General features: G+C 34.2%; 1 protein-coding gene across 2 annotated transcripts in view; it reads left to right on the forward strand.

Annotated features, from left to right (window-relative positions):
* The first annotated feature begins 4,519 nt into the window (after window positions 1-4,519).
* The window catches only part of LOC134681117 (1-phosphatidylinositol 3-phosphate 5-kinase-like), a 63,049-nt gene continuing 50,620 nt past the window's right edge, over window positions 4,520-16,948 (forward strand). For both annotated transcript variants that reach the window (XM_063540552.1, XM_063540553.1), the window contains exons 1-12: window positions 4,520-4,581; window positions 6,325-6,507; window positions 7,171-7,233; window positions 7,972-8,144; window positions 9,671-9,860; window positions 11,061-11,235; window positions 12,329-12,446; window positions 12,857-13,014; window positions 15,128-15,239; window positions 15,613-15,709; window positions 16,173-16,253; window positions 16,824-16,892. In XM_063540552.1, the coding sequence (XP_063396622.1) occupies window positions 6,399-6,507; window positions 7,171-7,233; window positions 7,972-8,144; window positions 9,671-9,860; window positions 11,061-11,235; window positions 12,329-12,446; window positions 12,857-13,014; window positions 15,128-15,239; window positions 15,613-15,709; window positions 16,173-16,253; window positions 16,824-16,892 (1,345 nt within the window). In that variant the 5' untranslated portion in view covers window positions 4,520-4,581; window positions 6,325-6,398. The remainder of the gene's footprint in view (window positions 4,582-6,324; window positions 6,508-7,170; window positions 7,234-7,971; window positions 8,145-9,670; window positions 9,861-11,060; window positions 11,236-12,328; window positions 12,447-12,856; window positions 13,015-15,127; window positions 15,240-15,612; window positions 15,710-16,172; window positions 16,254-16,823; window positions 16,893-16,948) is intronic.

Here is a 16,948-nt window from a genome sequence, read left to right on the forward strand (position 1 = left end):
CAGACGCACGGACGCACAGACCAGAAAACATAATGCCCTCTACTGTCGTAGATGGGGCATAAAAATAATGAAAGGGTAACATGGCAATACCATGAGTACTATTCCACCAAATGTATACCCCTATATGTCATACACAAATTATTGTCAAAGAAACACCCCAGTGACCAATTAAAACCAAGCAAATTACTGTTGTTTTTATACTACTCATTATAACACAATCAAATGACATTGAAAGCAACCCTGGCACAAGCAATGACAGCACAAGATACATGTGTGGCACATGTGATGATGTTGTGACTTGGGAACACAGAGGTGTCGTTTGTGAAACTTGCGATCAATGGTATCATATTGATTGTCAGAACATACACAGTAATAAATATGATCTACTAAATGATAGCATGATAAGTTGGAATTGTTTAATTTGCGAAAATCCAAACTGTAGCACATGCCCTTTTGACTTACATGGTGCAAGTTCATCTAATCCATTTGATAGTCTATATCATTATTCAAATGATGACTGTGGCATGAAAACACCAACAAACTCATTTAAACCATCTCACCAGTCTACACCAATACGCACAAATAAAACAAATACAAATTGTAAAAAACCTTTGAGAATACTGAACATCAATTTTCAGTCTATTCAAAATATAATTGATAGCACTAACCCGGATATTGTAATCGGAACAGAAACTTGGCTCGACTCTACAATAAAAGACATTGAAATCTTTCCTGAAGAGTACACACTATACAGAAAAGACAGAAAAAACAAGCAGGGTGGCGGTGTACTCATTGCAATAAAATCAGAATTTATAAGTGATGAAGTTAAAACCTTACACCTGATGATAAATGTGAAATGGTATGGGCCAAAATTGAAATAAGGGTAGCAGATCACTTTATATATCATCCTTTTACAACCCAAAAACATCTGATGATCAAAGCATGAAGTGGTTTGACACATCAGTTAGGAGAGCTACTCAAATAAAAAATGCAGCTATATTAATTGGAGGAGATTTTAACCTCCCAGGGTGGGATTGGAAAAACAAAATACTTAAACCAAAATCAACCCACCAAAATATACATTATGATTTTGGAAAAACTTTGGATGACACGGGCTTGGTACAATTAATTGAAAATCCAACAAGAAAGGACAATATATTAGATCTCATGATCACAAATTTACCAAACCAGGTCCCACGAATTGAAACCATGCCGGGAATCTCAGACCATGACATTGTTTTTATAGAATTCAATTTAACACCATCTAAGCTAAAACAAACACCAAGAAATGAGCCGATTTACAATAAGGCAAACTGGGAAACAAAAAATGAAAAAAGAAGAAATCAACTTACAATATACCATACAGGAAAAAGTTAATACACATACTGTTGATGAACTGTGGCTAGAATTCAAAACAAAACTCAATGACTATAGTCAGTGAGCATATTCCACACAAAAAGCTAACTACAAAAAATAAAATCCCATGGGTAACATTTGAAACAAGAAAATTAATGAAAAAGAGAGGCAGACTCTATAAAAAGATGAAAAAGTCTGGAAATGACAACATGAGAAACAAGTATAAGCAAATTAAACATCAGGTACAAAAACAACTAAAGACAATCATACTGGCAATACATTGAAAATATTGTAACACCAAAACCAGATGAAAACAAATTTTCCAACATGAAAAAATTTTGGTCTTATATTAAAAGCAAAAAAACTGACTACAGTGGAGGAACATCACTTAAGCAGAATGGGAAACTTATAACTGACACCAGACAAAAATCTGATGCACTCAACAGGCAGTTTCAATCAGTTTTCATAGAACCAAACAAAATCACTGCTTCTGAATTTGAAAACAATCAATACATGCAACAGAAAACAGCTTACCCTACCATGCCCGACATAAATATCTTCATCAAAGGTGTCTCAAAACTTCTTCTAAATTTAAACCCATCCAAGGCAAGTGGACCAGACGAACTTAAGCCACATCTCCTTAGGGAGTTAGCACATGAAATTTCACCAATACTATGCATTATATATCAAAAATCATTAGACACTCGCGAAGTCCCTACTGACTGGCGTACTGCACATGTTTCACCCATCTACAAGAAAGGTTCCAAATATAATCCAGAGAATTATAGACCTACTAGTATTTCTTTGACCTGCATATGTTGTAAACTTATGGAACATGTTGCAGTCAGCGCAATCATGACACACGCAGACAAACATAACATCCTGTATCCCCTACAACACGGCTTTCGAAAAAATAGATCTTGTGAAACTCAACTTTTGGAATTTGTAGATGATGTCACTAAAAATATGGAAAACTAAAATAACAAATGTACTTATAACATGTATAATGGATTTCTCCAAAGCTTTTGATAAAGTCAGTCATAGCTTGTTAACACACAAATTAAATTACTATGGGATACAGGGGGAAACAAATGCATGGATACAGGGCTTCTTATCATGTCGTACCCAAGCAGTTATTCTAGAGGGTGAGACTTCAGGCTATGTCCCTGTTAAGTCCGGAGTGCCTCAAGGATCTGTTCTGGGCCCAAGTCTGTTTTTATTTTACATTAACGACATACCAGTTGGGCTAAATTCCATCATACGCCTATTTGCAGATGACACCATTGCATATCTGGTAATAAAACCAAACAGTGATTGCGAAACCCTTCAAATTAAAAGACCTCAACACACTAGGCATCTGGGAAAATACATGGAAGATGGCTTTCCATCCTGACAAGTGTAATGTCATGTTAATCAGCCGAAATAAAAATCCATTCATATATAATTACACTTTACATGGCCACATTCTTGAACATGTCGATAAGGCAAAATACCTAGGTGTGACAATTCAATCAGACTTAAAATGGCACAGTCACATAAACAACATCTGCAATAAAGCCAACAGCACACTAGGTTTTCTTCGAAGGAATCTTAACATCAGTTCCACCTCAGTAAATGAACAGACATATAAATCTTTAGTCAGACCAACTCTAGAATATGCCTGTTCAGTTTGGGACCCTTACTTTACTGAGGATATTAACAAAATAGAAAAAGTACAAAGAAGGGCTGCTAGATATGTCACTAACCGACACAGAAACACCTCAAGCGTTAGTGACATGCTAGATCATTTAAAATGGAGAGACCTGGCACACAGAAGAACCGATGCACGCCTGGTCATGTTCTATAAAATTACATATCACCTAATTGCTATCACAAAAACAGACAGATTAATTCAACCGCTCAAACAGTCTAGGAACATGCACACACTCCATACCAAATTCCATCCTCCCGAACACAAATAAAACAACAGTAATTTTTCCCACGCACAATTAAAATCTGGAACAGCCTTCCCCCGAGTATTGTGATGAGCGACTCTGTAGAGTCGTTCAGATCAGCCGTCTCAAACTACACCTACAGCCCGTAAATTCATCATGTGTAAATAGTTTTATCTTAATATTTAAAAATAATAAATTAAAAATATATGCACTACCACTATGAAAAGAAATTTTGTTTTTGTTTATTATCACAAATTTGTTATATTTCACTGTATATATATCTTCACAAAGCAATGCGCAGTACAAGTGACGTAAACTTTAACGTGTTGAAAGCGATCATTAAATAGAAGAAGTAGAAGTAAGTAACTCTAGGGTAAGGCCCTGACCAATGCAAGCACAAAAAATTAAACATTCTCATTGGTTTGACGTCATTCAAGAGTTTCTCGAGTTTAACACTGTCTCGGTGAGGGTTGGAACTAGGGTACGAGGGGTTAACTCGAGTAGTTCAAGTAGAATCGTATTGTTGGAACCCGATTTAGTAAATTTAACTCGAGAGTTTCAAGTGAAGCGGCCGGCTTTGTAGACGAAATGCGCGTCTGACGTACTAAATTATAATCCTGGTACCTTTGATAGCTATTCCTTTATTGTGCTATTAAAGAAAACTTGTTCCTAAGTCACTATGTACAGAATATTTATTAAAAAGTAAACAGTACCGACACATTATTTACTAATTTAATATCCCTCTCTTGAACGCTGCCTAAAACTTCAGTTTTACGTTACGCATGTTTGTTAAGGATCGAGGTTGAAGATAGAGGTTCCAAATTTACAGTGAATATATAATAAGGCGGTAAAAAAAGTAGAGAAAAAGAGATAAACATTAATTTAGATAAAAAAAAAATGGGCAAAGATAAAATATATATGTTTAAATCTAAAAAAAAGTAGAGAAAATACCTTAAAAGATCTTAAAATATTTAACTTTTATAAGGACAATCTTTCTATGACACCTTAGCCCCCTCTTCATTCCCCCTTCCAGGAGACATATAATACAATATCAAACTGGAACAGCTGTCTTTGAAAAAAGTATAGTAGTCAGAAGAGAGCTTAATACAATATTGTATTACATGTCTGACTCTCGGGTATACCAAAAAGAAGAAAATAGCCAATACCGCGACCGGATAGTCCGCTTTTGTCCGGAACCGGTTTTATACTAATTTTGTTTATTGACTTCCTGCATCACATGAAGGGATAAAAATAACGCAAATATAAACAAAACTATGGTTTCTGTTGAAAAGTATATAGAATTCGTTATTATTACTTCACTCTGAGTATAAGATATACTTATGTACCTAAATGTATGCACGTGACAATTTCTCGGTTCTATCCTAAGCCCAGTATCATTCCTGGACTGTTGTCCAAATAATTTATGGGCAGTGGAGTATTCTCGTAAAAATAAGAGAACTGCTCAAGCATATTACGGTGCAGTCCGGTGTATCCGCGCACCTAAGACATATGACTTCACTTCATTCAACTGATATAACCAATAATTGAATAATATTGTGTTAACACATTCATAACATACTTTTATTTCATAAAATCTTTTGTTTGTATGCTTTCACTCTCAAGATTTTGTGTAATGTGTTTCCAAATTAAGGGAAACCCCTGTTCTGAGAGTTCCTCCAATGTCCGGTGATTTCGCGCATGCCTTCCAAAAATAGCTTATTATGAATAATGGAAAGATTTTTTACTACGAAATAAAGCTGAATTTGAACCAAGCACACTGCCAAGGATGCAGAGCAAAAAATATTTCAATCTGATTTAAATTTGACTAAAATAAAACAAATTTTATCTGATGATGTAATTTTTTTAATGGAAATTGGCCAAATATTGTAAATCACGGGATTACAGTTATTATTGAACTCTTGAACTTATCAATTTTATTCTTATTCATCCCTTCGGAAGGCTAAAACAATAACAAGAACGATTTTATTAGTGCTACTGTTTTGATATGACGAAATCAGCTAATGGGCGGTATCAATGGCCGCGCGGACACCGGGTACTCCACTGTATGCCTCTCTATGTATTCTTGAAGTATATTTATTATAATCAAAGAGAAATCAAGGATGCATATAATTACCTAGGTGTAGACAAGTTTTATTGTTAGTTTGAATGTACAAGCATAGTCCAGATTACTCTGACGTCCAATGGCTGTTTTGCCAGACAACCTGGGGCCATTGGACATCAGAGCTTGTCCCATATCAAAAAGTGGATATTTGCCCACCAAAAATAGATGCGCTGCTTTGTTGCTTCTGGTGCCGACTGGCGGCTTAGAATTATATAAATCGGGCATCAATCTGTTCATTTTTCATTTATCTCTTCATTTTCTATGTAAGTTTCACCTACCTAACACCCTTTATTTTCTCATATTTAGACAGATTTCGTAGTAACCCATCGATTCAGACATTTTTCTTTTATTTTCAAATGGACTTCAAGTTATGAGGGATTTCACAACCTCGAGACTCAAATATGCAAATAATTATACTTTTATCACCTCCTTAATAGGAGATCAATATTTAACATTTAGTAACCAACCACAATTTTTCCTCTCCTTCACAGGAGATCAGTATTAAGCATTTAGTGCCAACCAGGATAACAATCAGAAGCTCTTGGACATTTAGATTACTTGAGACCCCCTTCTTACTCACCAATCTCACATGAAAAAACACTGAAAATTTCTTACTGGCCAACTTCACATGATAAAACACAGATAATTTCTTACTGGCCAACCTCACATGAGAAAACACTTTCTTACTGAACAACCTCACATGAGAAAACAATAATAAGTTCTTACTGAATAACTTCACAACAGAAAACTTTGATGATTTCACATTGAACAACTTCACATGAGAAAACCCTGATAATTTCATACTGAGCAACCTCACATGAGCATGATGAGAAAACCTTGATTAATTTTTCTCATATCAGATAACATTGATGATTTCTTACTGTAATGTGAAACATAAACCTTTCATTTTAGGACAATTGTTTAAAACATGAATGTGAACAGATCAAATACAGAAGATGGAATAGTCAACTAGAAGAAGTTATAAAATGTCACAATGGGATGAACCCCCAACAACCTTGACCTCCTTTGGACCTCTGAGTTCAGACATTTCAGAAGGAGGCAGTCTGTTTACTAGACTTTGGAATAGAAAGAAAAGTAAGTTACTGTAAATTTACCGATGTAACACTTAGAGAAAAATATGCCTGTTACCTTCTTGATATGAATAAAAGAAGATGAGAGGTGTATATAGTATATATAGGTCAATGAGACAGAAACCTCATGAGATGAAACCAGCAGATATAAAGAGGAATATAGGGTCCTTAACATAGACAGCTGTCTATTTAATATACCATCTGCACCAAAGATTTTCCATCTACATTGTACTAGTCGGAAGACCATTCTGCCATTCTTTTTATTTGCCTAAACAAAGTTTTGCAAAAACCTGCTAGTCCAAATAAAATCTTTTCTAGTCTGAGGGCAGCATCTGACTAGTGGCTAACTGTGCAGACTGTTATAACGTAACTTAATCTATTTATCATGCTAATAAGATATAGTTATATATATTAGTTTGAATGTTTTGGACTAAATTTCCAATACAAGTTTAATAAGCAGAACATGCAGAAGACTGAAGAATAAACATTTTATTCATGTTTTAAACGGTACCTCTTTCTAATGTATATATATCCCTAGCCATAAGCCTATAGTTCAGTTGTACTCCTGTTATCAGCACCCTTGGTATTATATGTACCCTTCTATAGTAGACCTGATATGCATATATTTTTTCACAGTAAATAATATATTTTTATACATATTTCACAGATGGGAGCCGATCAGCATCAAGGGAAGGCTCTACAGAAAGGAAACCTAAAACAACAGACAAAGGTAAAATGTTATGGATCATTATTATTTGTTGGATCCCAATTTCCTTGGAATTCATGGTTCCTGGGAACCACAAAGTCAAATTTCAAGGAATAACAAATCTGTATAGGAATTTATGAAAACTTCTGAAAAACCACAATCAAATAATGTAACAAAATCTAATATCCAGGAAAATTCAAGTTTGTCTCAATCCACAAAAATTAGTATCCACTAAATTAAATGAATCCAGATTCCACAGTATATATTAGATGGATATTGCTACAAACTTATTTGTAGAACTAATAAAGGAACTCAGATTTTTCTTAAGATACACACCTTGATTGATTAATTGTTGGTTGCTTATTTTTAATGTCCTACACACCTTGAAAAATTAGAGACAAAAATTCATTGGATGATGTTATTTGATGATTTTTATCAGAACACACAGAATAATAGAGCTACATCAGAGTATTGCAAGCAAAGCATGCAAAGAGTCTTCTTTATCAATTTGATAATTGGTAAGAAGTGAAACAGTAGGTCTTGTGGTGTGAAATGCTGGGAAAAGTTACACAGTTTGTGGTGTGAAATGCTGGCAAAAGTTACACAGTTTGTGGTGTGAAATGCTGGAAAAAGTTACACAGTTTGTGGTGTGAAATGCTGGGAAAAGTTACACAGTTTAAAACAATGGAGACACAATAGCTAATAACATATGAAAAACAAATGTTAATTTTGATACTATATTATAATTATTTTACATTTCAGAAGTCCTTTCAGCATCTTCCCCTGTGAGTGATGACAAACCTGTTGAAGATAAACCTAGTTTACCTCAAGTTAAGCATGTGGTAAAACCAAGTTTACCTGATATTTACAGTACAGCTACAGCCAGAACCTTGACGGGAGTTCTGAATAGATTGAGTAGTATTGTGAGGACCGGGGTGAGTAACTAATGAGCAGAGAACTAGTATTGTGAGGATAGGGGTTATACATGAGAAAGGAGCTAGTATAGTATAGACTGTGTGAGTTATAAATGAGCAGGGACTGGGGCAATATGCACAATTGTTTCTCCATAGGCAGTAATGGTAATGTTTTCTTCCATAGCTGTCCATAACTTAAACTTGGATATGTATGATGGCTGGTTTCCAAGCTGAGATATTTTCACATATGCGGTTAAATTTTCGGGTTAGGAAATAAGATTAATTTTTCTGTAAATAAACATACACTTAAATCCTCTAGTGATGCATCTTGGCTAGCCAAGGGTTACGATCCACTCCCGCTCTCTTCACCCTTGGCGGATTGAGCCAACATTTGTGATAACAATGTTGCACCATCTATCGGAAGATAAAAATCACGCCAATTCTGAATACATTAGTCTTGACCAATGGTAGCACTTGAACTCTTCAATTTGGAGGTAAAAACACGGTAGCGTCTAGATTCTACACACTTGGTAAAGCCGGAAATAGAAGCATACGTCAACATTCATGCATTTGTGCATGAAACATACACAGGAACTTCTATTTGTTGATTAAAAACATTCAAGTTTTCACTAAATATAGTCGTATGTTTAGGGATGTAAAGGCTTGTTGCACAAAAAACACGTGGCAATTGTTTACAAACACTTTCTACATTTACACGTGATCATGTTATAGGCGCATTTTGATTGGATGCAGTGAGTTTTGACTGCAACCAATAAAAATCCTTACCTTGTGTCTCCGAAATGTTATCTCAATCCGCCAAGGGTGAAGAGAGCGGGAGTGGATCGTAACCCTTGGCTAGCGAAGATGCTAGTGATGCTGCTCTTTGTGGTAAAATAACCTTTTTTCACACAATCTTTTTTTTTGAAAATTTCATACTTTGAATACATTTATTGATACTATATTTGGTCGTGTATAGTCCGCTCTTTTAAACACAGAATATATACTTGATACATGGGGTTTGGATTATACACAACTATAGATGGCCAAAGATAGATCTTAAGTGACCCTGAAGCAAGAAATAGAATCTTTGGTTTAAAGTTACCCTGATTTCCTTAATTCAAAACAATAATTCCAGTTAATCACATTATAAAAGTTTAAAAGAATGAAAACTATCTGATATGAGGGATACTTTTGTAGATGTGTAGGTTTTCCTGTTAATTTTGTGTGTGAGTTATCAGCAATCAGAACTTGCCAAATAATGATTTCACAAGAATTTTTAACAAAATTTTGTCCTTTTTTGTTGTGTTGACGTTAAATGTCTTTGTTTCTCATGTATGCTTATATAAATTTTGTGACTATTTTTAGACCCCTCAAACCTATAAAGATAGTGACTTTAAACAGTACTGGATTCCGGATGTCCTGTATATTTATATATATTCTATAACTATTTTGTAGACCCCACAAACCTATAAGGACAGTGACTTTGAACAATACTGGATGCCAGATGTCCTGTATATTTATATATATGTTCTATGACTATTTTGTAGACCCCTCAAACCTACAAAGACAGTGACTTTAAACAGTACTGGATGCCTGATGAAAGCTGTAGAGAATGTTACGATTGCGGCGACAAGTTTACGACCTTCAGACGACGCCATCATTGTAGAATTTGTGGACAGATTTTCTGTAGTAAATGTTGTAATCAGGAATTACAAGGCAGGATTATAGGTTATAAAGGTCAGTGTCTCTATAGTTTCAAGGTTGTTATATAACAAAATTGAACAATGGAATGAAATCAGGAATAACAAGATAGCACCCGTAGGCGTCCTTCAGCTGGCTCCTAAACAAATATGCATACTAGTTCAGTGATAATGGACCTCATACTAAACTCTGAATTATACACAAGAAACTAAAATTAAAATTAGCCTGTCTTGTCAGACCACACTATAGGTTGCACTTTGTAAATACAGCTGTTTCTCAAAACATGCCTCTTTTGGGGAGATCTTGAATATTCATAGAAAATTAATTTTGTTTACATACTGGTTCCCAGTTTTGCTATCTGTGTTCCATCTCACAGAGACATAACTTGGGAATGTTACCAGTAAATATACATGTGCATATTTTTTACATTGAAATCTGTGGTAACCTTTCATTCAAGGTAGGGTAGTTAAGACAATTAGTGTTAGTTTCAACTCTGAGAAGTTCATGGCATATAAACATTGAAAATATGCTGCACAGCCCTATATTTTGACCTTTGAAAAAAATTGTGGTGCATATGAACTTTCAATTCTAGGATAAGATTTTTTTCAAAACTTCGTAGTAAAAGTGGTACAGTTTTAGCCGTAAAAGGAGTTCCTATGGGAAATTGCATTGTCAATATTGACAGAAATGCAACCTTTAATAATACCCTACTATTCAAAGAAGTTGTGAAGGGTTTTTGATACGTCTGTTTGTACGCCAGTCCACCAGTCTTGTTATCGTCATCACAACTCCACTGTAACCACAAATCAGAATACATGAAACTTTGTAGGTAATAAGAACATACTTTGTAGATGTGCATAACAACAGGAAATTATGATAAAGAGCAGTTAGAAATTAGAACTTAAAAATTGACCTAAACTTCTTCAACAGTTTGTCATCGCAACTCCTCTCATACCACACAACAGAATGAATCTTTGTAGATACATGTACTGACATTCTATGTAGATGTGCATATTGATAGAAAATTATGATTCTTTTTTTTCTTCTAAGAGTTATGCCCCTTTCAACTTGAGGGCATAGTGTGTGTGAGCCTGCTCAAAAAGGTTCCCTAAATTGAAATACTGAAGTAATACTTCAATTTAAAAATGTTGAATCTCTTATAAGGTCTGGTTTCTCTAGTTCAAGTGGTCACTTAATTATACAGGTTTGACTGTATCTATACTTGATTTGTTACAGGTGGAATACGAGTGTGTACATATTGTGGTAAGGTAGCTATGAGTGCGTTACAGAATGATTCTAGTGGTCACATCAGTGTGGATGATAAAGAGGAACTCCAGCTGTCTATGGACCCAGAATCCCAAGTATACAGCTTATGGGGGTCAAAAAAGAGGACATCACAGGATTTAGCAAGGTTACAATCCACATTCATTTACTAGATTTTTTATGTTTTAGAATAGCATTAAAAAATATGTGTACTTTTTAATAGTAATTAAGGTGGTAGACCTTGGTTAAGGGAAATAACTCTTAAAATCATCAGTACGTTTGTGTCAGCCATTTTCATAAATACGTTCTAAGCTTCTAGGATACATAGATTATTTTCAATCTTTTCAGGTAAATGCTTAAAATACATTAATAAAACTTGACTTTTACAAACGCATCACTGAATTAAAGAGTTATCTCCCTTGACCAAGGTCTAACCCCTTAAATGGAGAGGTATGTATGATGTCAATGAGACAGCAACACAATGACACAAACATTGAATTTTTGTTTTATGAAATTTTACTCCAAAATAATTACTAAAATAAACTGATTTGTTGATTGTGCATTAGAATTAAGATAACTGAATTATATTTGATGCTTGGCCTAGATAAAAGTTATGAATTCTATGAAATGATAGTTACATTCAGGATACTCTTTATACTAAGATAAGTCAGCTGTCACTCACGCTAGTCTTGTTTTTAAAATAAATGGACATGGGATACATGGGTGATCTCTTGATGGAAAATCTATGATAATAAAACTCAATTTTTGGTAAAATAATGCGGTATCATCTGAATGTAAAATATAAAATTTCAAAGCCAATAACAAGTGATGACTAAATCAAGTTTTTCCACGACTTAAAATTCAAAGGATACACATCCAACAGATTTAGTTTAAGTTAATGTTTCTGGTATTTTGATAGAAAAATCCTTAAGATGTATGTGCAGTGCCCCCAAAAATATCACCTTATCCCTTCAATCCTAATTTGTTAATGTTAAAGAAATGTATTGGAAGAGATTTGACTTAAATCTTTATATATATTTCCCTCTCTGTAATTGCATTTATTCAAATTATATCAATTGTAAATATTTTTTAACAACCTGATCTGCTTGACATGGTAATTATCCCTTAATGTTAATTATCCTCAGTCCTCTTATTACCAGTGATAGCCCTCTTATTGAATATTGTAGAGTATTGATTTCAAATTTATTTTGATTTAATAAATGAGGTGTGTCTTTTTACAGGTCATCATCAATATTAGCCCCTGGTACACCAAGTATCGATGTCCTGATACCATTTGACCTCTCACAAAGTAGTTCTGAGACAGATATGAATACTGGACTTGGTAGGAAATTCTTAGAGGTAAGTGCATAGAAAAGTAACCATAAGTCACATTGATATTACATAATAAACTAGATTGTTCTTTTCATCACTAGGATTTTTTTTTGTACAGCAAAATTAATCAATGATTGGTTTTTCAAGGAGAAATTTTAGGTTCCTATTGAATAAACTCCCCTGTTGTCTAATATATATTGTATTTATTCATTTTAACAGTTCTTTTTGCCAAAAAATAAATAGCCAAGTAATGACTATTGCATTCAGGGAAAAAGGTTTTATTTCCTTTGCAATAAGTTACCCAAAATATAAAATATTACACTTACCGTAGCCCTGTACAATATAAAAGCATGAATTCAAAATGTACAGGCAGTCCCTTCAAAGAAGTAGTATAAAAAAATCTTCATTCATAAAGTATTTTTTTGTATATTTTTCAGGATTCTGTCCAACTCCGTGATATCTGGAGACAAATTGTTGATCAATCTAAAGGTGTGGAGATGCAGAGTCATAGGATACGTCTGAAAACCTACTACAAGTGCATTGTGGGAAATAAACTGGTGGACTGGTTACTTAGCAATGACAAAGCAGCTCAAAGGTAATAATGAATAGCTTTTTTAGCTCACCTGGCACAAAGGGCCAAGTGAGCTTTTCTCATCACTTGGCGTCCGTCGTCCTCCAGCGTCCGTAAACTTTTAGAAAAATCTTCTCCTCTGAAACTACTGGGCCAAATTTAACCAAACTTAGCCACAATCATCATTGGGGTATCAATTGTGTGGCATGACCCGGCATACCAACCAAGATGGCCGCCATGGCTAAAAATAGAACATAGGGGTAAAACACAGTTTTTGGCTTATAACTCAAAAACCAAAGCATTTAGAGCAAATCTGACACTGGATAAAAGTGTTTGTCAGGTCAAGATCTGCCCTGAAATTTTCAGATGAATCAGACAACCCATTGTTAGGTTGCTGCCCCTGAATTGGTAATTTTAAGGAAATTTTGCTGTTTTTGGTTATTATCTTGAATATTATTATAGATAGAGTTAACTGTAAACAGCAAAAATGTTCAGCAAAGTAAGATCTACAAATAAGTCAACATTACCAAATTGGTCAATTGACCCCCTAAGGAGTTATTGCCCTTTATAGTCAATTTTTAACAATTTTTCATAAATCTTAGTAATCATTTACAAAAATCTTCTCCTCTGAAACTACTTGGCCAAATTTAACCAAACATAGCCACAATCATCATTGGGGTATCTAGTTTAAAAATTGTGTGGCGTGACCTGGCATACCAACCAAGATGGCTGCCATGGCTAAAAATAGAACATAGGGGTAAAACGCAGTTTTTGGCTTATAACTCAAAAACCAAAGCATTTAGAGCAAATCTGATAGGGGTAAAAGTGTTTATCAGGTCAAGATCTATCTGCCCTGAAATTTTCAGATGAATCAGACAACCTGTTGTTAGGTTGCTGCCCCTGAATTGGTAATTTTAAGGAAATTTTGCTGTTTTTGGTTATTATCTTGAATATTATTATAGATAGAGATAAACTGTAAACAGCAAAAATGTTCAGTAAAGTAAGATCTACAAATAAGTCAACATTACTAAATTGGTCAATTGACCACTAAGGAGTAATTGCCCTTTATAGTAAATTTTTAACAATTTTTTGTAAATTTTAGTAATCATGTACAAAAATCATCTCCTGAAACTACTGGGACAAATAAAACCAAACTTGGCCACAATCATCATTGGGGTATTTAGTTTAGAAATTGTGTCCGGTGACCGGGCATACCAACCAAAATGGCTGCCACGGCTATAAATAGAACTTAGGTGTAAAATGCAGTTTTTGGCTTATAACTCAAAAACCAAAGCATTTAGAGGAAATCTGACATGGGTTAAAATTGTTTATCAGGTCAAAATCTATCTGCCCTGAATTTTTGAGATGAATCAGACAACCCGTTGTTAGGTTACTGCCCCTTAATTGGTAATTTTAAGGAAACTTTGCTGTTTTTGGTTATTATCTTGAATATTACTATAGGTAGAGATAAACTGTTATCAGCAATAATGTACAGCAAAGTAAGACCTTAAAATAAGTCAAAATGACCAAAATGGTCAATTGACCCCTTTAGGAGTTATTGCCCTTTTTAGTCAATTTTTAACAATTTTCGTAAAATTTGTAAATTTTCAGTTACATTTTCCACTGAATCTATTGGGCCAAGTTCATTATAGATAGAGATAATTGAAAGCAGCAAGAATGTTTAGAAAAGTAAGATCTACAAACTCATCCCCATCATCAAAACACAATTTTGTCATAAATCCATCTGTGTCCTTTTTTAATATTCACATAGACCAAGGTGAGCGACACAGGCTCTTTGGAGCCTCTAGTTTATGGTATTTAATATTATTTTGCTTAAAGGATGGACACATCTTAATTGTTCAATAAAAAACTAAGTCAGTGTTAATGTTAGGTGAGCTTCTCAGGAATCTTAGTCTATAGTATCATAGCAAATATAGGAGATGTGGTATATTTGCAAATGAGACAACTATCCACCAGTGACCAAAGGATTTTTTACAGGTATCACCTGGTGTTATTTTAATGTGACTGGTGCAAAAACTTGTCATGTACATTGATATTAAAGGCTTTGCTCATATAATCCACTCCCAAACAATAAAGATGATAAGATATTTGAGTGTGTCCACACTTGTTGTTTCAGAATGCAGGCAGTTGTTATTGGTCAAGCTCTACTGGACGCTGGTTATCTAGAGATTATTGGTGGACAACAGAACATCTTCCAGGACAACTTTACTCTCTATAAACCATCAGAGGTAATTTACTTTTATGTATACATTTGTTTATGGATGGGTACGAAGGAGAGTTATATTTTTGGAAATCGGTAATAAGATAAAATTACTGGAAGAAAGTATGAAATTAAAGCTTCACCAACTCTCAGTGTTTTTTTTTGTGTGTGTTATAATTCTAATTCTGATTGGCTTATTATTAATGTACACAATGGTCACTCTAGTAAAATGTTATATTTAGAAATCAGCTTATTTCTGCTCAGATTTTCCCGCAAAAGAGGTATTAAGCTATATTTACCATCGTGTAGTTCATGTTGAAATCATATAGGTTTGCGGGTATGCTTTCTACCCTCAGCTATCAGGATTAGATATTAATTATGTAAATGTTTGTTATTTACAGACTACTCCCATAGACCCACCAGACATCAGTATAACGGACAGTACAGAACCACAATGGCTACAGGAGATTGATAGTAAAACAGATCAGTTGGAAAGCTGTAGGTTTTAATATTCTTACGTTCTTTAATATTAGCTTTATTTTTATTTTTCATGTAGTATGGTTATATAAGAAAATATGTAATGGTGCAAAAGTTCCAAAGATGACAAGATAATAAGATTAAAATGTTTTAGAGTGACGGAATCACATTGTATACATACTGGAGAGTACAAGTGTTAGTATGTGTGTAGGTGTGAAATTCAATAATACATCTAAAAGATTTCAAACTCTTCAATAATATAATATAAATTGTATCACATATCCTGTATTCATATCAAGAATTTACTTGAAAGAAATTATGTGGGAAGAACTTCTTATAAAAACTCAATGACACTTGACACAATTATACAGATTTCATATTTAAGGTCTGTTAACAGTTTTATCTCTGTCAAGTGAACATCAGTTTTCAGAAAAACATGTGCCGTTATGAAAACTATAGTAATGAAGTGATGATTTGATTACAGTAACTGCCTCAGAAGACCAGAGCAGCAGTGGCCAGGATGAGACTGCTAGTACATTTTATGTTCCTCTTGACAGCAATGAAGGTTAGTTGTTAAAGTTTTTTAAGGATACAGTGTCAGTGTCATAATACAAACAGTACGAATATACCTTCTATCAAATTAAAATTAGATAACTCTTTATAACTACCAAAGCACTTTACTGGATTTACTTCATTTAGAATGCTTCATTGAAGACCTATTGGTGACCTTCTGCTGTTGCCTGTTCTATGGTCGGGTTGTTGTCTCCTTGACACATTCCCCATTTCAACTCTCAATACTATTAAACACAAAAAATTGAAATGCAAAGATGTATAAGTACTTGAACAAGTGAGAAGCTGTATGAGCATCAGAGACCTGAAATAGCACCCAACCCAAGGTTGAGTTTTCCTGAGATTGTTTGAACATAAATAATTTGTAATTTGTTCAAGTATATGTACTGATCTATAGAATCATGGGAACCATTGTTTTGCAAAAAAAACCAGGTAGAGCATTTAGATAAAAAAAATCTAAAAACACCTCCAAAATGGAATTACACCAAAAATCCGTTACTTGTATATGGTGTACATTAAATAAGCGATCACATTCTATTTTGATCTGGATTTTTGTCTTTTTCAGACAATGAATTTGAACCATTACCAAGGCAAGATTCACACGCTGCAGGCTATACAGAAGATATTATATCAGGTAAGATTTGGCTTTTAGTTTTCTCATTAGAAATGGTTTTCATTTCCCAGCATGTC

This window comes from Mytilus trossulus, chromosome 8 (genome assembly GCF_036588685.1).
Source record: "Mytilus trossulus isolate FHL-02 chromosome 8, PNRI_Mtr1.1.1.hap1, whole genome shotgun sequence".
In the NCBI taxonomy this organism is placed as follows: domain Eukaryota; kingdom Metazoa; phylum Mollusca; class Bivalvia; order Mytilida; family Mytilidae; genus Mytilus; species Mytilus trossulus.